Genomic DNA, 24,642 nt, shown 5'->3' with positions numbered 1-24,642 from the left:
GCCATCCTACATTTTTAATTTCTGAAATCGATAAATATTTGTTTCTTAAGTCAAATACTACAGCCAAATTTGAAATGAGGATAGTAGCCTTCTATGATGTCGAGCAAAGAGCAAAAGACATAATTGGTAATCTTTTGCCGCCGAAATCTAGAAAGATTTAATAAAAAACCTATGTAAGTTTTATGGAATGGAGGAATAAGAAACGCATTATTTCTTTCACAGAAAGCGTTTTCTCGCAATCCAAGTAAAAATAGAGTTTTTACCGCGAGACTAAAAGTCAATATAAACCCTCGGATAAATAGACACCTCGCTAAAGCTCGGGTGGTTAACCACCTCGGGTATAATGGCTTATTTTAGTCCCTCGATAAAAATATACTATATTTTCGGTAAGCCACAATAGGGGGATTTCTTTTCAAGCAAATGTCATGTCTGGTTTACTCATTTACCATTCTAAAAATTCCAGAAAGCCCGCCTCGCCCGCATCCGCATCGCCAAGGCGTCTTCAGGCGCGGCTTTCGTCAACAAGAAGAAGGCGGCGGAGGCGCGGCTAGCGGCGCAGGAGTCTGGCGTCGAGCTCGACGACGCCGGCAGGGACGAAGACATCTTCGAACTGCAGCATCACCATCTGCTTCGGTGTTTGGAGCGTACCACCGTGAGACACGTTTTGATTTTATAGTAGAGGAGCTCAAGAGATTTTGGGATTTACTTGTCAGATTAACTGGGGCCCGGCGTAATACCGGCCGTGGCCTGTAATATGAGCAAATAATTAAATCATAGATCATACTCCTCAAACTGAACAACATTAGTTCAGGAACTTAATTTTTTTTTTTAATTTTGCAAAAAAAAGTTTATTCGAAGAAGCAATGTAAAGTGAAATGCTTGATGTTTGTAGCGTGACAGGCGACGTCAGTTGGGTTCTAGGATGGCGTTCATTGATAGCATTTATGTAATTTGTAAGTATGAAAAAACGAAAATTTAAAGACTCCATTAAAAAGCCGCAGAACTAATGTTGTTCAGTTTGACGAGAACGATCTATGTTTTAATTTTTTGCTCGTATTACAGGCCACACCCGGTATATATATGACATAAAAAAATGAACTTTACTTGATTGACACTTGGCTCAAATTGTGAAAACATAAATTTTACGTCGGGTCTCAGGTGGATGAGGAAGGATACTAGCAACCTTGTGTACCTCTACCATATATAAATCAACATATAATATGTCGATATATTTTTACATTTTCAAAAATTTGTCACGAGATAGCGTCACTTTCGAGTCGTCAGACTATTGAATACGCATTTTTAGGGTTCACTTAACATGCCCTTTGAATATCTAGCGCGCTAGAATTTATGCACGTCACATCAGCAGATTAATACCTACTTTAGGTATCAAAGACACGCTGGGGCATCTAAACTACCATATCTGACACGCTAAGTATTTCCATGTAATTATTATTTAAATCCGTATCTACAGAATCAATAGGTGACCACGACGTTTGAGTAAAATCCCCATTTATCATCATGAGCTCCCCTACTACTTAGAATTACTGTAGATCCGAAAGCTCCATGTCCTATTTTGAACATGTTTTTTTTTTTTATTCTACTGGATGGCAAACGAGCAAGTGGGTCTCCTGATGGTAAGAGATCACCACCGCCCATAAACATCTGCAACACCAGGGGTATTGCAGATGCGTTGCCAACCTAGAGGCCTAAGATGGGATACCTCAAGTGCCAGTAATTTCACCGGCTGTCTTACTATCCACGCCGAAACACAACAGTGCAAGCACTGCTGCTTCACGTCAGGATTAGCGAGCAAGATGGTGGTAGCAATCCGGGCGGACCTTGCACAAGGTCCTACCACCTGCAAACAGTGAGATTTACTAACGAATCACTTATTTTTAATGAAATAAACCCGGATAAAGGCTGGTTCCCACTTTTCGGATGTCGGGCCCGGATTTTAAGACCATTAGGGCCACCCGGCACCCGACCAGCACCGCCTCAACTTTCGGCATCCACTCGCTATCGACAGATGGTCCACGGGTGGACGCCACGCGGTACACGGAACTTCCTAGTAGTCAATATGGCGGCGAGCAGCGGGCTATCACCAAGTGGTCCACTCGCCGTCCGCGCTTGGCAACCTCGCGAGTGAGGCGATCCGGTGGCACTACGGAGTTGATAGTGAGCGCATGCCCATACAAATCCATATGAAGAATACTAACCGCTCGAGGCGAGGCGGTGCTGGTCGGGTGCGGGGTAGCTGTAATGAGCTGTGACCTTTATTTTTATATGAAGCTATTCACACTTGCCCGACACGATTTTCTATAGAAATTACTGACATCCGACACGAAACGGATTAGACAAAGTGGGAACGAGCTCTAACTCACTCGCTCGCCGCGCGAGCTCGCATCGCGGGTAGTCGCGTGAGCAGAGCGGTGGCGCGCAGTGCGCGTTTTGCAGCAGCCGCCGAGTCGGGTTGCTCCTAGAGGAAGGGTTGAGAATTAGCCCGAAACATGTCGAGCTAAATTCGATTTAAAATGTGGTTTATCCGGTTTTATTTCATTAAATATGTTAACTGGAAGAGATCTCTTAAGCCTTTTGAACGTCTGTTTCTCTTGTTATTTGTTATTTTTAAATTAATTAGAGATATACATACTTGTACATACACATGATAATGCCAATCAAGACAAGCGGAAATATGTTTTTAGACTGGGCACTAGAAGGGTAAGTGCCTCTTGAGGTTTAATTTTTTTATTATTATTTTATAGTAACGTATTCACAACAGACATGAAATATATCAATATTCACTAGCGCTGCTATGTATAAAGACTTACGTATTTACATAAAGCCCCCAAAATTATTAACTCCTAGTGAGTTAGCAAAATTTGATGTTTTAGGTTAAGTATAAGTCTCTATTGCAATATTTTATCCGGGACTTATTTGTTTTTCAACAGTCTTAGCAGCGCTACGTCCACGCGCCAAATGTGAAGAGTGGCGGCGCGGTGACACAGCTTCTGAATTTTGTAGGCATTTTTATAGACAATGCATAACAAAAGCTGTAACAATCAAAGGACCAAGCATGAATGACTATAACCTTTATATAACAGCAGAGTTCACTCAAGGCTTCGCACGCGTAAATCATTAGGTCCATTCGAACTAAAATTCCGGGATCTCATTAAATTATTATATCGTAGTCTTTACCGACGTCGCACTAAAAACACTGTACCAAGTTTCATGCCTTTAAGCCTAGCCGTAGAGATTTCGAGATTTTATCCCTGTCCCGTGAGAGTATCGGGATAAAAAGTAGCCTATGTGTTATTCTAGATGTCTGGCTATCTACATACTTAATGTCATAATGTCTTAAACTTTCGTGATTTTCACTCATAGTCAAAATACCACGCACAGGACTTATCACGCTACTCTACTAGTAGTGTTTACTCGTGACCACGGCCACTGTAATGTTGCCGAAACGTCGAGGTAAATATTACTCGTATGTGTTACCGTGATAAGTCTTGTGCGTGGTATACTTAATGTCATCCAAATCCGTCAAGTCGTTTTAGCTTGAAAGAGTAACAAACATACACACACACATACAAACTATTGAATTTATAATATGAGTAGGCTACCAAAAATATCTGTCCCATCTGTCACGCCAGACTGCATCAATGTTGGGTTGTGCGCAACAAAACCGGAGCGTTGTGGTCTCTTGCAGCTAAACCGTGTATCATTTGGTGTCTTAGCTTAGAGTATTGACAGGAGAAGACATGGCTTACTTACTCCAGATGTTTATTGAATTCTAAATAATATTTTATTAAACTTTTGGAGATCGTTATTCATGTTACTAAACAATAAAGTTCACATAAAACTTCTTTGTCATAAGATTTGTAGACAAATACCAAATTTGGAAACAAGAATTGGATCACCTAAAAAGGGGAAAAAATGTAACTTGAAAACTTTGTCTTCAATTAAGGTAACTGTCAGGTCAGCCGGGTACATTATCTTTAAGGAAGTCATGGTGGTCTAGTGGTTTAACCTATGACTCTCAAACAAACAAATCTTGGGTTCCAATCTGGACTCAGATCTCTAGAATTTTTCGAAATTCATGTGCGAAATTACATTAATTATTTAATGTGGTCAGTGGCATGTACTCCGTAATGTCGTGTATATCGGAATAAAGGACCTGTACTAGTTTATGTTCCTCAAATTGTAATATATTGCATGATGTAGACTATACAAATAAATAAAATCACGAGCTTTATAGTGAAGTAAAACATCGAATCCTTCACAAACTTGCGAAGTAATCCAATGATGTTTGTGAAGTTCCCGATCCGCGCTGGATCCGCGTGGTAACTACGGCTAAAGCTCTTTCATTCTAAGAGGAAGACTGTGCCCAACAGCGGGACGTATATAGGCTGGGATGATGATGATGATGATAATATCTCTGTTGAAGGTTCATTACGAGCATTTGCTCATAATTGCAGAGCGTGAGTTACACCTTCTAGGCCTCTTCAACCTCTTTCTTCTATACCGTACAAACAGTTAACAATGACTTTGCCTTTCTTTCATTTCCAACTATTTGGTGTGTTTAGTTCCCTGTTAGGAAATTATCTTTTCTGAATTAGTTAATCTCTTCCAGGATCGAGAATTTATCGAGATGGAAAACCCCTTTAACGGCGCAGTGAAGCGGCCAGGGTCGCCGTCGCCGCTCGCGTCGCCCGCGCACTCGGGCCGTGCGCCTGCGCTGCTCGCTTGCTGCGCTCGCTGCGGTTGCTGCCCGCAGAAGTACCAGGTGAATAAGACTGACATAAATGAGCAGAGGTTGAATAAGTCTATGATGAAAAATAAGTGATAAGTACACCATTGCGAAACGGGATTGTTGAGCCACTCGAAACTGTTCGTAAATGAGCCGATTTATACATTCTTGTAGTAATTATTATCATTAATAAACCAGAATAACTTTACACGAACAAAACACGTACATTAGTAAGTAGCTCAAAAATCAAATCAAAAAACCATTAAATAAGTCGGTAGAAAGATAAGAGATTTAAAAAAGCTTATTCTCTTAATTGCTAAATAAAGGAGTAGAATTAATAAAAATAGGAGAAAATAAGTTCAGTGATCTAAAACTAGTTCAATTTACGAGAGTAAAATATTTTCTTAGTTGGATAAAAAAAGCTCTCAGAAGTTAAGAGTAAATAAGACAAAGATAAATAGCCAATTGATGAGTAATAATAAGACCAACATTCTTAATCTGTCAAGTCTGATGGACCCACGTGTGCAATAAGCAAAGTGTGTTCTGTCTTGTGATGTCACCAAGATTTGATTTTGTTCAAACTTTGCAAGGTAGTTATTGATAACTACCTTACAATATTCTAAGTAAAGTTATCGCTTCTTGTAAGCATTGATATCTTGACTAAAAACTATATAATGCAACAGTTTTTCAGTAAGTATAGAAGTATTTCATCATTAGGTAATAGACAAAATGAATTAGCTTTCTATGTTTTATTAGTAACACTTGCAACTAGTAAATGGTTCTGAATACAAACCTAGATAGCAAAAATATTCCTTATTATCCCACTTACATTTATTATTCTATAGTAGTTCGTAGCAATATTTAGTAAAACTAAAACTTTGTAGTTTTACTTCTTTAGTTGTTAGCTTATTCAAATATGACAGACCCACTTTTCAATAAACACGCTATGACAATAAACATTGCTATTCTGCGAAAAAAAGCAGGTATTTAATATACATTTTCAAGTAAGTCATAAATCAATGTCACTGTACCTAGGCTTACTTATAAATCAACAATAAAAAATAACACCATTTGCAACTTTATAAGTAGGACTACTTATAAGTCAGTTATATCTGACTTATTGTGTATTTTGACGACAGAAGCGCCGTCGGTCCGTGCGCTGCGTCAGTCCAATAGGGCTGGTCTCTTGTTCACGGCGAGAGGTACTATTGTTGTATTGCCAATTGAGCACTCATTGTGGACCCTTTTGTTTTGCCGTACCTGGGTTATATTTCCATGGCCGACTTTTTTACAAATATTTACTAAATAAACCCAGGTCTTGTTTGCTGAAGTTGGTAAAGTTGACTACTGTGTAACATTGTGTTGGAGCGGTTTCACACTACGACGATCCGAATCCGATTCGAATTCGTAAATTAAAGCACTGGAGTAGTCATGGTAAAATTTGTATGGTTAAATCGGATGAATAAAATCAGATCCAGAACGGTAACTACCATAATAAATAATTCTACTGTTTCGGACCGGATTTGAATCGGAATTAGTGAGGAACCGCTTTTACAGTGACCCGGTTATAATTATATTTTTTCTTGACGCTGCCATGTATCGTGAATTAATACTACAAAATTATTACTTTTTTGAAATGTTTTTTTCGCTGGAAAGCCTTTTTTATTTACTCATTTAATTGAATCTCCTTACTATTTAGCTTTTCACGAAATGTTATTTTGTTGATTAAGTGATGAGTATATGAGAATTTGAAGATAAATGTTTTTTCTTTTGGTGTCGGCCATAGGAATATGACATCGCTCGATTCACAAAACCCGTAAAACCTGGGGTCCGTACATGCTTGCCCCGGCTCGTGTCGTCTGTGGCCATGCTAGTTGTCTCTCGTGCTGTTGCAAATGATTCGTGTACTGTGTGGCTCACTAAAATGGTAACCACTTGGACTTTGTCATAGTAATTGTCAAAAATATCAAGCGAAAGTTGATGTTTACAGTGACAGCATTCTAACTGTGTTTAACATCTAATGGGCCGACTGTACGCGGAAAGAAAATGTTCTTAACAAGTTATTTATGGCCATATCTACAAAAATTCATGTCCTACGAAATATTTTATTTTGCAATTAATTTCATTTTCCGTGGGACAATAATTACACCCAAAAAAATGATTATTTATTTATCACAATTAAAGTAGGTAAATATCACAGGAGACGTAAGTATTTGTTTATATGTATGCTGCTAGATACAATACTATATTTTTAGGTATTTAATTTATTTTATTTTCAAGTGATTCTACGGAAAATTTAAAGGTATTAATTTCAAATAGTTATTTTAATACGGGAGCAATTACAAAACCAGCAATATAAAATCCTTTTCGGTCCCAATATTTTTTATATTTTTTATTTTTAATTAAAAGCTCAGTTTTGATGTTTTTAAAGATTAAAGCTCTGTTTCACCATCCATTGATTAGTGTTAAGCTGACGGTTTAATGTGATGCCGTCTCCGTCTATTCGAACAAAACAATTAGAGACGGCATCACATTTAACCGTCAGTTAACACTAATCAATGGATGGTGAAACAGCCCCTAAGTGTGTGCTCTTTTTGGCGTTTGTTGTATTTTATAAGTATCGCTACTTAATTTAAAACAGTTATAACTTTAAGACTTTTTTTATACACAAACAATGAGTTTATTATGTGTTTGTTTCTCACATACACACCACAAACAGGAAAATGCTGAAAGTGTTGATAAAATATCATACAAACAATGCAAACGTTGTATATACGTCCCATGATTCTGCAATGATCACGAAAAGCATAAGAAAATCCAAATCAAATGCTTAAGCGTGCGAGTTGCAATCCTGTTTATAAATAAGATGTTAAAAATAAAAAGTAGAACTACTTCGAGAACGCAACGTATACTTTATACAGCGTAAGTTAATACCTAGTTATTGAATATATAAAACTGCTAAGTTTAGCAGTTTCATCAACTAATTTTATTAATGTTCTACTGTACAGCAGCCAAAAGCAACTCCATGCAACGTTGATAAAAATACACAATTTATTGAACTGCTTCACAGATACAACCATAAATATTTGATATCTGAGTAGAAAAAGCACTTAATTTAAACAGACTGCGATTGACACTTTGGACGGCCATTAAAACAATTGCAACATCGAGCGCTTTAAATAAATAAAAGCTTGCTTAAAATTTACGTTTTTCAAACGAGAACTCAAGTCTCTAATTGGCTGACAGGTCCTGCTCTTAGATTCGAGCAGGAAAAGCCGCATGAGAGGTGTCAGAAGGTACACAGCGACGTCACGTCCCAGCGATACCTCTGTGTCCGCAGCTCCCAGTGAAGAACCTCTACCAGTACGTTTGTGCGGTGCCGGTGTTACCACGCAGCGAAGCGAAGATTCTGGCTTATTGTGAATTATTGGTGGCTTATTGTTTATTCAAGGCTGATTCATTTAACGAGTTTATGTGTTAGATTTGGAGCTATCGTAAGTGCTAGATGTGACAGTTAGTGAGGCCATAGAGTAATTTGTTTAGATACTTATCAAAATATTAACTAAATTTTACACAAACAAACTAAAATATATTGACTACTATAACAGTTTCTAATGATTTACACTAGATATATTTCTTACGGGATGTAGGTCGTCATTACCTTTAAGGAACTCCCAATATTTCGACATAGTTGCATGCATCATCAACCCGGATAAACTGAAGAATTTACAGTCGAATGTTAATATTGCATAGGCCATACTCGGTCTGCACTAATTTTTGCGCGTCAGTGACTGCCCCTTTCACTATCATGTATGTATGTATGTATGTATGTATGTAAATACTTTATTTTACATAAAACACAAAAGTCATCATCATCATTGGAGGCGACCTTGTTTAAAACTCAATCTAAACACACAACACTCACTGTATCATTCTCTGTGTTATACAGTCTACTCAAAAGTCAAAAAAGTCAAACGTCAAAATAATTTTGTCTAAAACAAGCACTTATGAATGTCAAAAAAAAATCTACCACCGGTTCGGAAAAACCTCTGTAGAGAAGAGTCCGGCAAGAAACTCAACGAGGTATATTTTTTTAAACAGATTTATAATATTATTAAATGATATCTATACATCACAAGTATACTCGTAGATCCTGATGCATTCAACTGCATTAAAATATCGAGAGCTCATATAAGGTAATCCCGGTCTACTATCGATTACTATTATCAATTTTAAAAAAATTTCACAATTCGTGTAAGGTTTTTTGCAATAATTGCTATGCTAAAAAAACCCCAATTCATATTTATACTTAGGTAAGTAAACAGGAAAAACAAAAATAGAATTTATTTTCTTAGTGGATTAAGTTTATTTTCGCTGTGTGGTAATAACCGGTAAAAATGTAAAAAGGCTTTTAAATGTCTGCAGGGTGTTGGCTGCTATAAAAACTGTTGCTTCGTATACAAATTATAATTTTCAGTACAAGTTGTCCTGTAATAAATGTTGTATTTAATGTCATTTTTATTTTCCGAGCTTGCTGCTATGCTAAAATGTTGTATAAAGCAAGTTTTTGTTTAATGTGAAGTGTAAATTGTATTTACTATTGTGCATTACGATATTTTATATAATGTATATTGTTGTATGAGATCACTTTATTCTTGACTAAGTTATTTATTGGGATTATGAAAAGAATAAGGTGATATATTCAAGTAGATCCAGAAGTGTTGTAAAATGTATTTTGTAACGGATGTCTGTGGATGTTTGTTAATTATTTGCTGTACATGTGTTGAAACATACTCTCGACTATGACAAGGTTTCAACATGAATGCCAACACACTGCACACATTATTAAATGGCAACACGGTAAAACAGCCATTCTTGTATTAGCAGTGTTACATGGATGTAGTAGAAAACATCGTCGAAAACTAAACATTAATCCTTAATTTACAAGTTCATCACAGCTGATTGTTTTGTGTAGCATCGCATTTCAGCTATGCGAGTCCTAATACGAAGTGAGATCGCTGTTAAAGCTCAAACTTTATCTGGTAATTTTGTCAGATTGTGATAAAAAAACAACATCCTCCGCACACGTAGTTTGACATGGACAGATTTTTTTTCTTTAACACACGTTACACGCTAATGGGTCTACATAAAAAAAAAACATTTTTTTTTCTTCCTTATTGGCATGACTACACCGAAATTCACACTCATACACACCCACTACAAAATCACTGCTACTTGCCACTTTCCGATTTATTTTTGTATTTTACACTTTTTGTTGAGCTTGAGCATTATGTCGTGTCAGTTCAGTTTTTTGGGTAGAAGAAATGTAGTTAGGTTGAAATATGTATTTAAAGTGTATAAATTGCTATAAAGTGTTATATTTAACCAATTATTAAAATTCCTACAGATCTTTCATAAATCTATGATTTTGATTTATCTGCAAGTTTACTACAAAATTATTGGTTAGCAAACTTTTATATTTTAATATTTTGTAACGTGTATAAAGTAACCTTATATACAATTATATATTTAAGTATCCGTATTAAACTATTAATGTAAGATATTTATTCGCATATTTAAATCAAATATTTTTCGATCCCATTTATATCCTTATAAGTCTTGAATAAATAAGTCTCAAATGTTTTCTTTTAATCCGAACATTTCTGTCTTATTTCACAGCAAGCGTGTGGTAAATACATTCCCGCTGGCAGCACGGTGCAAGGCAACCAGACTGGAGTAGCAATGGATGGGACTTATTTAGTGGAAGCATCTTTTTAGGGACCGTCTACGAGCGAGATCCAGATGGAAAGCTACGTGTAACAGGGTCTTGACCCCCTCCCTTCCCCTCAAGGGGTGAATGTGGAACCCAGTGATCCAATTCACGGACAAAGACGTGAAAAGACGTTGTTAATACCCGTTTCAGGACAACAATTACTAGTTTTAAACCGTGTACTAACGTCTTGAGTAACATGATACTGCCTATGGATTATCAGATTTATATTGATAATATTGATGTAATGTCACTAACAATGAGGCTTATTTGGGCTGCTGTCTTTTTCAAATGTCGACGTAAGACATTGACAGCTGTCAAAAAGAGCTTCCAAAACAGATCAAAGACAAATTTAGATACCATTTAAAAAAGAACAGAGCACATACTCTTAAAACTCTCCTGGTTAAGGTCTAACTCACTGGCACCTAACCACCACCACCATTCACCATTTCTTTCTATCTAACGGTAAAAGATAAGGGTGGGAAAAGATGAATGCGATATCGAGGATCTGTGTGTAAGACATGGATAATGAATAAGTTATAGCCATCAAAAAGACAGTTTCAATACTTAAGCAATTTCTGTCAATACAGTCGGTTAATAGCTTAGATATTATATATGCTATCTTCCAACAACATCAGGTCACTATTCTTTTACTCCACATCACTGGCCTCCCTCAAATTTTGCCAAGACAAAATTCCTTGCAAAAAGTCAAAACCACAGCAAAATAATCATGGAAGTTTCATTTCATTGCGGCGCTCGATTGACTACAACAAACTCGTTGGCTTTACGGCCCCGCAATGTAATGCAACTTGCACGATTTTTTGAACGTCTAAACATGGCTTTAAGAGACAACAGAGCTATTGAATAATGTTTTTCATTTATTGAATTAGTTCGTATTTATCTTGTTTTCTCAATCAGCTTCTATAAACTTTAGTAAGCTAGTTGAGAAAGTCTTCCGACAAAATACGATGGCAAAACATTATTCACTACCTACATCTGTAGGGCGTCTAGATTCTCTGTTGCTATTTTAACATCGTATCTATGTTTGTCCTTAATCTGGGTTACAAAGCTGTCTTAATAATGTAATGACACAATTTGTGGAGCACTGATTTTTTTCAAACCAATTCAATATCGATATATTCGGACAAAGGTGTAAGAGCATTTGTTCTTTTTTTCCAAGTGAGCGAGAAAATGGATAGGCAGTCTTAACTTCAGTCTACGTTTATTTTTTCATAACCGACATTAAGTGTCGCTTACGAAAAAGGTGCAGGAACATTTTTGAATGTGAAAATAAAAGAAGTTAATGTCGGGGTTGGGATGCAAGTTAAATGCAGTAACTCTTACACCCATAGTGGTTACTCTCTTTTTATTTCAACTGATTAAATAAATGAATGTCGACTCATAATTTTCGAAAGTTTTTTTTTTACCTAAATAGGTATATAAATATAATAGCTCTCCACAAATAAATTTAGATCTTTAGGTAACTCTGCAGACTATTTTAACTAGAACATTATCTAGGTACAATAAATTTAATTCCGAATAATTAAAGATGAGGATTTATTAATCAAATTTATGACTTAATTGTTTCTGCTATATTACCAACCATAAATGTTAAAGCGTTGGAAAAGCACAAAATTCTTATTTCAAAAACATCTGAAACGATTTTGATGAAACTTAGCTAGGATATGAATGTATAGCGTTTGTACTAGCTTTAAAAAAAATGTTCTGATTGGTCTATTTGTTTAGGAGCGACGATGCTACAGACATGCAGATGTTGTAGGCTAGGATTAAAATTAGTAGCGAATGAATTCTTAAATTAATAGAGTATAATATTAATGCCTATTAAAGAAGTTTGTAGAGATACCTAATTGTGTCCGCGATATATCTCTTGGTTTGTCAAAAATGGTAAAAATCAAATTTGATTTATACTATTTTTTCCCCCCAAAATATACGACAAAATGCTAACGCCTTCTGAATTAATACATAAGATTGTAGAGGCTGGCTGATTAAGGAATAAGGTTCAGGTAGACCAAATAAAAACATTTTCTTTTTGACACCAGCACATAAAATTATAATTCAGTACCTATGCCTATGCTTTCGAAATATCCACTCATAATTTTCTTATACACTCTAGACTCAATAATCAGCAAAAGTAAGTGTAGATAGTTACTAAAAAACTTATCTACATTTTCTTTATCGTCGTAACTACGACCGCTGCAATGTATCTGCAAATATTTCGTCGTTTTACCAACATAAAAACCGTGATTGAGTATAAAGTGTGCTAGGAATTCATACGCATGTCTATATTACATTTTCGTCATAGTACATAATAGATTTTAATTTTACAAACGTATCGTAGTTTACAAACAATTCATGTGGTTTTGACTTCACTACTCAAATTTTTCATTCATTAACATTATTTTTACGAAGGAAACAATTTTGTCCGATCCTTCGTCTTGTTCAAACCACATAGTGGAACGCTGTGTTAGAAAGAGAGAAATTGATATGTTGAATAAGCCAGCCTCTAACTAGAATTTCGCGTCCTATCAACGTTAGTTTAATACCGTGTAGTGATACGTGAAACAGTATTATAAGGTTTTAATGTTGTTATAAAGGTGACTGGAACAATTTCGCTTCGAACTTGAATCGAGATTAAAACGGCGTAAATCTCAAATTGCGTAAGTGACATTTTTAAGAATAAATAACAGTAAGTGACCAAGTTTAATAGCATTCTGTTGGTGAAAGGATGTGAAGGTAATATAAAGAAAGATTTATAAAAGTAAACCATCAAAATATATTAAATATAATAAAAGGAACTAACACATGTCGTACTATTTTAATTGCTTGCATTTGATATCTTGTCGTTTACACTGTCTACGAAGTGAGTGTGTATTTTAGCGCTTACGATATTTGAGACTTACATCGTCAGTTTTAGCAAGGCAACTAGTTTTGAAATTTCTCTATAGTCAATAGTTATTCAAATCATATCAATATTAGATGGTTAGGTTACTGGTAATAATGTGATTTATATACATTTTTAATTCTCTAACGATACTCTAACGAATGTTGCCGATACTGCCATGCTTGTTTAAATAAGTCGTAAACGCCATTCGTTCTCAACGAGTCAAGCGCCGTTTTTCAATCAATTTTCTATTTTTAAATGAAAAATCTCTGCTGCGTTTTCATGACCATTCAATAATTAATGTAAAATACAAAAAAATTGGAATTGAAATAAAAAATATAAAAAGATTCCAAAAAACAATCTTAATTAATGTAAAGTCATTTAATATTTGATGTTTAATTCATTGAAAATTGATTAGCTAAATATTATGATTGGTTTGCAAATAATTTCATTTCTGTCTCAAGTTTGAAGAACTATATTTCCTACACAAAAATATTAAAGAAAAGTAATAAAAAAAAGTCCAAGCAAGAATAAAATTGTTTTTAAGATAATGTTACTTTTGAAAATATTTACCGTGTTTCCTTTTAATCAATTGCGGTAAAACACAAATATTCATATTTTTGAATTTTACAGCATCTAATGATTTTTATTTGACTAATTACTGATACTTACAACAACACTTTACACGCAAAACTTCTTTTAAAACCTATCTACATATTGTTTGAACTTCACTAGCACTCTAGTGCCTTCGACGATTATCTCAAAATAATCATTATAAAATTGTTGCTCTGTGTTAGTGAGTATAGAGAATTAGATAACTGATTAAATGACGCAGTACATTGCTGCTGCGGCTTAGATAAGATCGGTGGGGATGGTTGCAAACGCGCAATGAATATAGAACAATGAATAAAGTGACTTTCGGGTGGTTAACTTTGTAGTGGTCCCTTGTACTACATAGTGATCTAGTTATAATACTAAGCGCTGGTCACCTAAATTTTTACGCCATTTTACACCAAAACTTAACTAATATTTTGGGGTAAAATTACGCAACTTTCGACTAGCTCTTAGTCCATTATGGACTCTTATGAATGCAATAGTTTGGAAATGTTAAATAGATAGATGAATTTATGTGGTTATTCTAGAGATTTATTTAAATTATACGTTAAATTTAGTGATAAGAAACGAGATGTATAATTAACGTGTATTATTGCATTGGATGCATGGCATTTTAAAGATAGGTGTAGGTAATTTTATTTTGTAGTTTATTATTACCGAATTCGATGTTGAAAATTTCTTCCATAAAATTGCCACAATTTCTACTAAAACTCTATTCTATTTAAAGTGGTATAGGTAAGTATTTAAGACTCGAGTTTAAAATCATAATTAAAAACTTCAAGTTTTTTTTCCAATGTTTTTTCAGCCTTTGGTGTTGAATTTGTCGTATTTTTTCGTTATAAATTATTCACCGATATTACTGGCTACCCCAAAATTGGGACTATAGTCGTATGTTATGTTTTGAACTGTTATAGTTTGCTTGAAAATGTACCTAAATAATAATATAGGTATGCATTGTGAACTGGAAATGTAGCATACGGGAATATCCATTATAAGTGACAACTTTGTCAAAAAGAAAACGCTGTGTCCTATAACTTATTTTCAATAATGATCTGGTTAACTTAAAGTACAACGACGTAGTACATTTTCGCAATGCGAGAGTTCTGATCTATTGTCATCCCACTTGAAAAACTTAAATTTAACACATGGTATAAAGTAATTAAATGGATATTTTAACTAAATATGCGTAAGCGCCATCAAGTACATTTTCGAACGAACTGTAACAAAGTATATCCCTGTGATTTAATGGCTGTTCCGTTATGTTTTTCTCTTTACAAGAAATATATTGTTTGTGTTTGTTGTACGAGAATAAAGGCCTAAGTGATCTGTTAATGGCATTGGTACCAGAAATATGGAACCAGAATTAACAAAGGGAAAATAAAATGTATGGTACCAATTTATTAGCAGGTATTGCTAATTTTGCGAAAATATGTGGATGCGCAAAAATAAATATATTCCGGAATGATTTATCAAGCTATATTAAATATTTTCTCAAGCTATTTCACATATCGAACTCATTCATGTTATTTTACCTTGATTAAGTAATTTATTTCTCGGTAAATTAAAAAATAAGGACGTGCTGTCCCTATGTTGATATTTACCAATACAAGCCAAATTGTGAGACTTTCATATAAAATTTCAAATATGCAAACATGGTCATTTTAAGTATTAAAAAAGTGAAAGTTTACAGCCTCTTCAATATAACTATAAGGCCAATGTTTATTGGTATGTTTATACCATTCAGAAAGAACATAATCACCTTGCCGAAATGCCGCTTACGTAATTTTACGCATCACCATATTTTCGCAGAATTAAACAAAAACGAGCTGAACTCGATTATAATGAATCTTTATTCTTATACTAACTGTATCCTGTTGCCATTTTATTTAACATATCTATTATTATACTAGGGCCACACCAGTACCCCCAGTTATTAGCACGGGTTATTAGTCATTATTAAGAAGAGGCGACGTAAAATTTTAATAGTATAGATCGAAATAAACTTAAAACGAAAACTATTGAGTGGTATGGCCCGAGTATAGGCTTTTAAAGTAATTGTATAAACTGATGATTTACCTGAAAATTTTAATAGGTAATCCAATTGTAAATTTAATTTATTAATGTTCTAGGGGACTATTCTGGGGCCGTAGACATTAAAACATCAATTATGAGTCAATTTCGCCACTGAATACTTAGCAACTAAGGTTTCTATCTAATACCGAAAGTGGAACCACACGAAGTTTCATACCTTACTGTTTACCAAAATGCATGATATGTGGCTATATTAACTAGAACATAGTCGAAGTGGATTGATACATTAGATTCGTACTAATTACATAGAATTTGACTTAAAAGTAAAGTAAAATAGTTATCTTGACGAGCGTTTCCAATTTGTTCAAATTAAGCCGTATGAGACAATTGGCGCTTGAGCACAAATTGCCCGGGACCAATTTTCACATCTGACTTTTGGGCAAAATTACATTACATTTGAAATTTTTCATAAGCTTTGTAGTGAAGAGTAACATTGTGAGGAAACCTAAATAAATCTGCGAATGAATTCAATACTCAAATTCAGTGATTTGTGAAGTACTCAGTTCACAATGTGCCTGCGTGGGAACTATAGCTCATGCCTTCGCATTATGTTAGGAGCCTTGTGCAATGAAGTAATGATGAGGAATGCACCAACAATTTTTTCAAGTTTTATTTGTCTACAGTACAAGAATAGACCCCGGAGTTTTGTCAACCTTGACAAAACGAAACGGATAGTGTTGTGACTTTCAGGATGTTGGACCAATCTCGGGATGTATCTCTAGACTTCTCATGGTACTAAATGCTGATAAATTGTATATGGACACGACTATATTATGCATTCAAAATTGACATGGCTATACCGGTCGAACAATACCGACCTCATTTGGTAGCCCAAATGGTTTAGTAATGTTTGAATATAATTTACCGACCTGATAAATACCGGCATGATAATCGAGAGCCAAAAAATACCGACATGTTTTTCCCGACTCTAGCAATACCTATATCGGGCAAAAGTATTTAGTGGTAGTTAGTTACGAGGACGAGCGAAGCGAAAACTCATTAGGTACATTTGTGACCAAAACGCGCGAGCCGAGTGAGCGAAGCGCGCATGCCGCGGTACCGGCCGGTGAAGCGACAGGACAAAACTAAGCTATTATACGATATTTGCGATCAAATGTAGATAATTTAATCTTCAGGGTACTTGAAAAACAGGCTCAGTATTACCCTCAGCACACCAAATTATTTGGTCGGTATTTTTCATCGCGGCGCTATGCATACCGGGCTTATGTTTCGTGACATGGGTTTCATTGTACGCGTATACGAAAAGTAAAATCTTGACTGCTAAAGAGTGGCACACGACAAGACATTTATACTTCTTTCAAAAAAGTTCAGCTTTGTTTGTGTATTCTTATGTAGAGAAGAGACATTAAAAATACTTTTACTGTTGGAAAGCTACACTATAATAAGTTAATTAGAATAGACTATTTTTCTTGAATGACAATCTGTAAACCAGATTTTATGTCAGTCCGATTATTGGAAGTGATAAAAAATTGTCAGGCAAAATTTGCCCAAAAATATACACCAAAAGTAAACAAACAAACATATATTGCAAATGAAATGACAACTGGTAAAAAAAACTAACTGTCGACAGTGCCTAAGCGCCATTTTTTATGCAGGGTATTTATTCAACACCCTGTAATTATAAAGATTCGTGTCCATATACAAAGGTGTCGGCAAGATAGCGTGCGTGTGTGGGTACCCTTATTTAAATTGGGCTCTCGTTAGCTGAATGTTGACGTTAGCGTAAGGTCCTCGGTTATGAACCTTTAGCTTAACAACTCTTTGTTATTTTGAGAAAAAAATAAACTTGACTGTATATAAAGAATTATTGTGTTTTCATTATTAAACGTGTGTGTATGTATATTTAATGTGTGCACGAGCACACACACACACACACACACACACACACACACACACACACACACACACACACAAACTTACGTCGGAATTCAATAAACCAATCCGGTAACTAAGGTATCAATGTTCATTGCCGTCTAATCATAATCTGTATCGATTGTGAGTTTCGGAAAATGCTAACTTACCATAATTTAACCTCTTAGTAGAAATTAACCTCGATTACTCGAAGAATAGCAGGGAATCTAGCGCCAAGTTATTGTAAAATGGTACTACAAGCGCCATCTAGTTACTACATAAAAATTATACTTCATGTGCTTGCAGTGAGAAGTATTACGTCTAGTTTTGTGCAACTCTTACTGCCATCTGTTGGTATGCACGGTAACTAACAACAATGGTTCATGATTGCTCTTCACATACTATTTTCAGTAAACTATAGGTACACAAGGTGGCCACTAGATGGCACCTTTTAAAACGGCAGAGCAAAAAAAGGTGAATGTTGGAGAGATCAGTCACCACATGTGGCTATCAAAGTTTCATAGTTCAACAACTAGATGGCAGCATAAGTCTTTATAAACGTAATATTTTTAGAAATAAGTAGTTGGTGTTATTTACAGTATCTTAACTAAGAGTGGATAGATTATCGCAATCTAGTGGTATTTATCTATCTATCTAATAACTTTAAACAAGCAATAATACCTTTAAACGAGCAATTAGTTGTATATACTTAATATATTTCGGGGATCTCGGAAACGGCTCCAACGATTTCGATGAAATTTGGCACGTAGGGGTTTTCGGGGATGACAAATCGATCTAGTTATGTCTTATTATCGAGTTTTAACCGGAGCAAAGCTCGGTCGCCCAGGTACTAAATTCTAATATAAGTTCAGTATTTATTTATTGCAACACCTTTAACAAAAAAATATAAAAAATGATGCCCTGTTGGAGCGTGGCAATTTTAAAATTAATTACATTAATTAACTTATACATAACATATTATGCTATTTTAACCTCATGTAATTTTTAGGAAGAGGTTTAAGGAACACTTATAAATTAACTTTATGTAAGGTATCTAAATAAACTATACATTTATTTAGAAGTAACATAAACTTAGAACTTAGGTGGTATCACAGAATGAACAGATAATAGGTACGTAAGTAACTTCTTAGTTGTACCACAGACTGAGTCAATAATTCTCAGTTTTGTGGTTTTGAAAATTATCTGATTAGGTTTAAAGTTCCTTTATTGAAAAATTTGTACTCCACATAGTACAGTTGGCAGTTATTTCCACAATTTATATGTACTTTATTAGGTAGTTCGAGGCCTTTTATAGCGACAAACTGATTCATTGGAGACGAATTCACGGGCAACAGTTGTTTTAAAATATTTTTTTCTTTGTAATATATTAAAGTCATCAAAGCCATACAGCCGCAGAACCGATCTAGCGATGGGTTTTAGACGCTTTCATCAAAATTGGTTTGGCCGTTTTTGAGATATTGAAAGTGTCAAACCTAAACTATTTAATCTAACCAACATTGAAAAGCTGGAAAAACCTTGTCATTTCAGACCAATATCTCGTAAACGGCTAAACCGATGTTTAACGAGCATAGCTCCACCGCAAGAATACTCCATCCTATGTCCATCCATGTTATAGCTACGATGCCACACACAGACAGACAAAGAGAGGCATTAGTGCGGTTAGGCAAGCCATATACCTAGCACGGGGAACAGATGGCCATTGAAAAAGAGTTCTCGAACGGAGCGCAGCGTAGGACGTCCACCAACGAGATGGCCGGTTGACCTGGCTAAAGCCGCGGGTTCACGGTGGATACAGGCCGCTGCCAACCGAAGCAAATGGAGAGGTATGCGGGAGCTCTATGTCGAACAGTGGACCTCCTACGGCCTCCTCCTATGATGAAATGGAATAACGAAGCACTGCTTTTGGGATCCTCGTGGCGTCAGGGACCCTGGATACAGGTCCCAAGTGCCATAGAATAGATACTTACAGGATAACCCTATTGAGCTATTGTGTGTGAAGTGTGAGAAAAATGCGAACCAACTAATCTAGAACAGCTATAGGAATGTACAGATTTGTTGGAACCACGGCATCAAATCAATACTGCAAATATTAATCACACGAATGCTGAAAGTGTGGGTCTAAGCTGTGTTGAAATATAACGCGGGTATTTTCGAGAATCGAAAGTTGTCAGAAACTGTTTTTTTTTTATAAAAAAATAGGCTTACGTTTGGCCTCAATCTCGCTTGATGGAAGGCGAAGATGAGGCCTAAGATGGTACACGTTTGCCTAGAAGGTGTCTGTTCACTTTGAGCTAAAAGTACCTTTTATAAAAGTATTGTGGTTTCCCATCTTAGGCCTCTAGGTTGGCAACGCATCTGCAATACACCTGGTGTTGCGGATGTTTATGGGCGGTAGTGATCTCTTACTTTCAGGGGACCCACTTGCTCGTTAGCCATCCATTCAAATAAAAAAAGAGGGCTTTGTTTTTACTTGTAAAATATTTCGTAAATAAATTGAGTTATAAGTTCATTCAACCAAAATCACAGTCATCTTAAACTTAAGACCGGTAAGTACTGTAATTAAACCGGATGCTAGCAAAAGTTAAAAAAGGCGTTATAAATTACAAACTATTTTAGCAGGCTATAGCAGGTAAAGAAATGGCCACAAGTGCATATTAACGACTTGATTTAACACTTCGCTGCGATCAGCGAATCGCCATATAGCCGCGACGGAGGCCAAAATACGATATGAGTAAAGTACAGTGAAGGAGTTTAACTCATTTGCGACCATGGAACCATTTCACAGTAAACGTCATAGTGACATCGCATTAATTAACAAGGAAAGTCGTAATGACTTTTCCTTTGAAAAGGTTCCATGGTGGCCTATGAACTGTAGTTTTTTTAGTTCACGAGCACTTTGGAAATATCTACTCTACAATACAATACAATAACTCTTTATTGTACACCGGAAATAAAAAGCGATACAGAAAACAGATACACAGACTAATAATATACGACATTTTCCGGGATAAAAAGTATCTGAAGGGTCCACGGAAAGAACGTGTCTAGTCACCTAAGCAACTTTTTGAGTTATAGCGGTTTGAAAGTTAGTCATCACGAACAATAGGTATGGTTACCATTTATTTATAGGATAAAAAATAGATTTTATATTGTTTTCAGATTATTTAATTCAGTGGTAAGTCATAGTACTTTGTGAGCTCTACATTTTGAGATTAAAATCTCAATTAAAAAAAAAAAGGTGACTAGGCAAGTTCTTTCCGTGGACCCTTCATCTGTGAGCATCTGAATATGTAACGCCACTTGTAGACGTCCGTTGTTTTGACCGGGCAACGCAACGGACCGTTTTTTTTGCCGGACTTGCGGTGTTGTATGATACAATGAATGGGTGTACATGCACCGGACACTAGTCCAACCTTTACAATAGACAGAAGTAAGGAATACACTTTAGCAGGCGGTGCAATTCACGGTAGAATACAGCAATATATAATTTCGCAGAACAAAAAAAATTTGAAATTGGTTTTTGGGATTTTTTTGTATTTTTTATATTTTAATTCCAAATTTTTTTTTACGGTCATCCCGTGGAACCTAAATTGAAAATACATGCTGAAATATAGATGCATAGAAAAAACAGAAAAATAAGACCAGCACTGGGAATCGAACCCAGGTCCTCGGCATTCCGTGCCACGTGCTATACCGCTACACCACTGCTGGACAGCAGGATTCCCAGTGCTGGTCTTATTTTTCTGGTTTTTCTATGTATCTATATTTCAGTTTGTATTTTCAAATAACATTTGATTTGTGCGATCCTCGATGTTTGTATAGAAAAGGTTATCTATTTTTTAATATAAACAAACCAATAGTATATACAATGGGCAAAAAGTTGTTGGAGTAGAGACCACGAAAGGGGTTCAGGAATGTGGGGAGGCAGCCAGCAAGATGGACGGACGATTTGGTGCGAGTGGCTGGGAAGGACTGGATGCGGAAAACTCACGACCGCACAGAATGGTCTAAAATGGAAGAGACCTTTACTCAGCATTGGGTAGATCAAGGCTGAAGAAGAAGAAGAGAAGAAGAAGAAGTATATACAATAATTAACAAAAATAAATAAAAATGGAACTAAAACTAACTTAGGTACTCTAATACTAAAAATCTATATTTACAAATATCACCCAAACCCAAGTCGCTGCTATTGGGCAGGGTGCCCATAAGGCTGGCTGCGTTTCCTCGTTCTATGGCACTGCCAATACGTTGACCGAGGAAAGAGCCAGCCCTATGGTCACCTTGGAACGGGCTAAGCTTCTTTATTAAAAATTTGAAGATTTTTTTGTTTCGGGACCCCACGGACCACGGTATAAAAGTTGTTTATTTATGAACTTTGATTATTTCGCACATGAGTTTGGAAAAACTCAGAGGTACAAGCCCGGGTTTGGATTGAACCCACGATCAGCGGCCACTACGTCTTCTCACCTTCTTCAAGCACGAGGTGAGTATTCAAGAACACTTTTTGTTGGATGACAAACGAGCAAGTGGGTCTCTTGATGGTAAGAGATCACCACCGCCCATAAACATCTGCAACACCAGGGGTATTGCAGATGCGTTGCCAGCCTAGAGGCCTAAGATGGGATACCTCAAGTGCCAGTAATTTCACCGGCTGTCTTACTCTCCACGCCGAAACACAACAGTGCAAGCACTGCTGCTTCACGGCAGGATTAGCGAGCAAGATGGTGGTAACAATCGGGCGGACATTGCACAAGGTTCTACCACCTGCAAAAAATACTTAGGGATGCACATAATATACTTAGGAAGTTTAAAACACGAGCCTTGTTTTATTATGAGAGGGAGAAAAGCGAGCAAGCGGGTCATCTAATGGAAAATTACCACCACTGCCCATGAGTACCAACTAGTCAAAGGGCCGGCAACAAACCTTGGGTTGCGGTGATTGCTTCCCCTCAGGTGACCCGCATGCTCATTTTCCCCTCTTGTATATAAAAATAAGCAGAACATTAGTTTAACAAGCACTTGGTAATAAGGGGGTTATTCTACACCCACTCGCGTCGAGATAACTTAATAACCAAATTACTATGCATACAGTTTTCTACCACCTAAAAAACACCTCATAAAAATAAAGAGAATTTAAAAAAAAACACAGTTAACCCGGTAACGCACACAGTTCCGTGCGCTACGTTGCTATACAGACGTACACACATGCATTGTAATTGTGGAGAATAAAAAAATGCGCTAAGTGTGGCTTACTTGCGCGCGCCGAGTCGGGTACAGAGATACGCGGTTATGGCAAACCATTGTTAGAGAAAAGAAAAAGAAAAAAAATGAAAAATTCGGCATTTACATATACACATACCTATAAACTTCAAATAGAAATTTCATTGGATTAAAAATCTTTGACAATTATGAGTTTCAGTTGACTGACACCTTTCTAATGACATTTCACTTACGAGGTAATTACCTCTTCGCTAAACACTATGTATATCTATATTTTCATAATAATCTTAAGATATGGCAAAATCAGGAGTTGTCAAATACCGTAACAGATTGGTTAGATCATTTCCCCAAAATCCTTATTTCCTAGTAGCAAAATTTCCATTTGCGTTTTTCCATATTAGATATGAAAATGTCACTCATTTAAGCAGCGTTTCCACCAATATTGTGCGAGGATTGAGGAGGTATGTTTTTCATTAACCAATAGAAACGCTTCATTTACATCCTCGCCTCGCACAGCACATCTCTGGTGGAAACAGCTGAGCGGATCGAGGCGAGGTAAATGAAGCGTTTCTATTAATGAAAAACATATTCCTCGCAACACATCCTCTCACATCTCTGGTGGAAACGCTGGTTTAATATAATAATTGAATGACCCTTCGGGTGCCGTCGTGTTCCCATTGAGCTCCGACTTTTCCCGATAAAAATACTCTTACAAGGTATTATAAATGCGAAAGTTTGCAAGTCTGTTTGTATGTTACCTCACGTCTTAACCGCCGAACCGATTTAGATGAAATTCGGTACTGGTAAAACGAGGCTACTTTGCACCGAATTTTGCTCCAAATTTCGAAATCTTTGTTTAATCTTAAAAATTATTATGCTGTGGTATGTTCATATATGTATTTATGTAAAGTAGATCACCCCTACTATCATGCTGGCTTGCTTAAACTACGTCATAATGTTGTTTTAATATATATATTAAAACTTTAATTTAGGAGCAATGTTAACCGGCGTTTGGGTAACTATGCTACTGAATTTAATTTCATTCATAATTCATACTAGGAGGCGTTTGGTGTATTTTTACCCCATCATTATCATTGCACTCTGTATTATCACTGTACGGCGTCTGACAGGAAAAGAAAAGAAAATATCGAAGCAAAAATTGAAGTTCAGTGTTGTCACTTTATTGGGAAGTGTGTCGGGTACCGGGACTTCGACCTGCAAGACATTTAAACAAAATACAGAACTGGAGCATATTTACCCAGTGGGGAGCAAAGTAACCTCGTTTTACGGTATACAGATAGTTTGAGTCCCGGGGAAGGGCATAAGATACTTTTATCTCAGAAAATAAAATGCATGGTTCCTGCGGGATATAAATAAACGAACTCTACGCGGACGTAGTCG

At 36.1% G+C, this 24,642-nt stretch overlaps 1 protein-coding gene across 1 annotated transcript in view; it reads left to right on the top strand.

The window, feature by feature from the left end:
- The window catches only part of LOC141438820 (potassium voltage-gated channel protein Shal-like), a 106,323-nt gene extending 88,370 nt beyond the window's left edge, over positions 1 to 17,953 (top strand). The window contains 4 exon segments of the mRNA XM_074102832.1: positions 464 to 652; positions 4,634 to 4,786; positions 7,997 to 8,113; positions 10,430 to 17,953. Of these exon segments, the coding sequence (XP_073958933.1) occupies positions 464 to 652; positions 4,634 to 4,786; positions 7,997 to 8,113; positions 10,430 to 10,528 (558 nt within the window). The 3' untranslated portion in view covers positions 10,529 to 17,953.
- The last annotated feature ends 6,689 nt before the right edge of the window (positions 17,954 to 24,642 follow it).

The sequence above is a fragment of the Choristoneura fumiferana genome, chromosome 19 (assembly GCF_025370935.1).
Source record: "Choristoneura fumiferana chromosome 19, NRCan_CFum_1, whole genome shotgun sequence".
In the NCBI taxonomy this organism is placed as follows: Eukaryota; Metazoa; Arthropoda; class Insecta; order Lepidoptera; family Tortricidae; genus Choristoneura; species Choristoneura fumiferana.
Note: the sequence above shows the minus strand (reverse complement) of the source record. Positions and strands in the feature narration are given on the sequence as shown.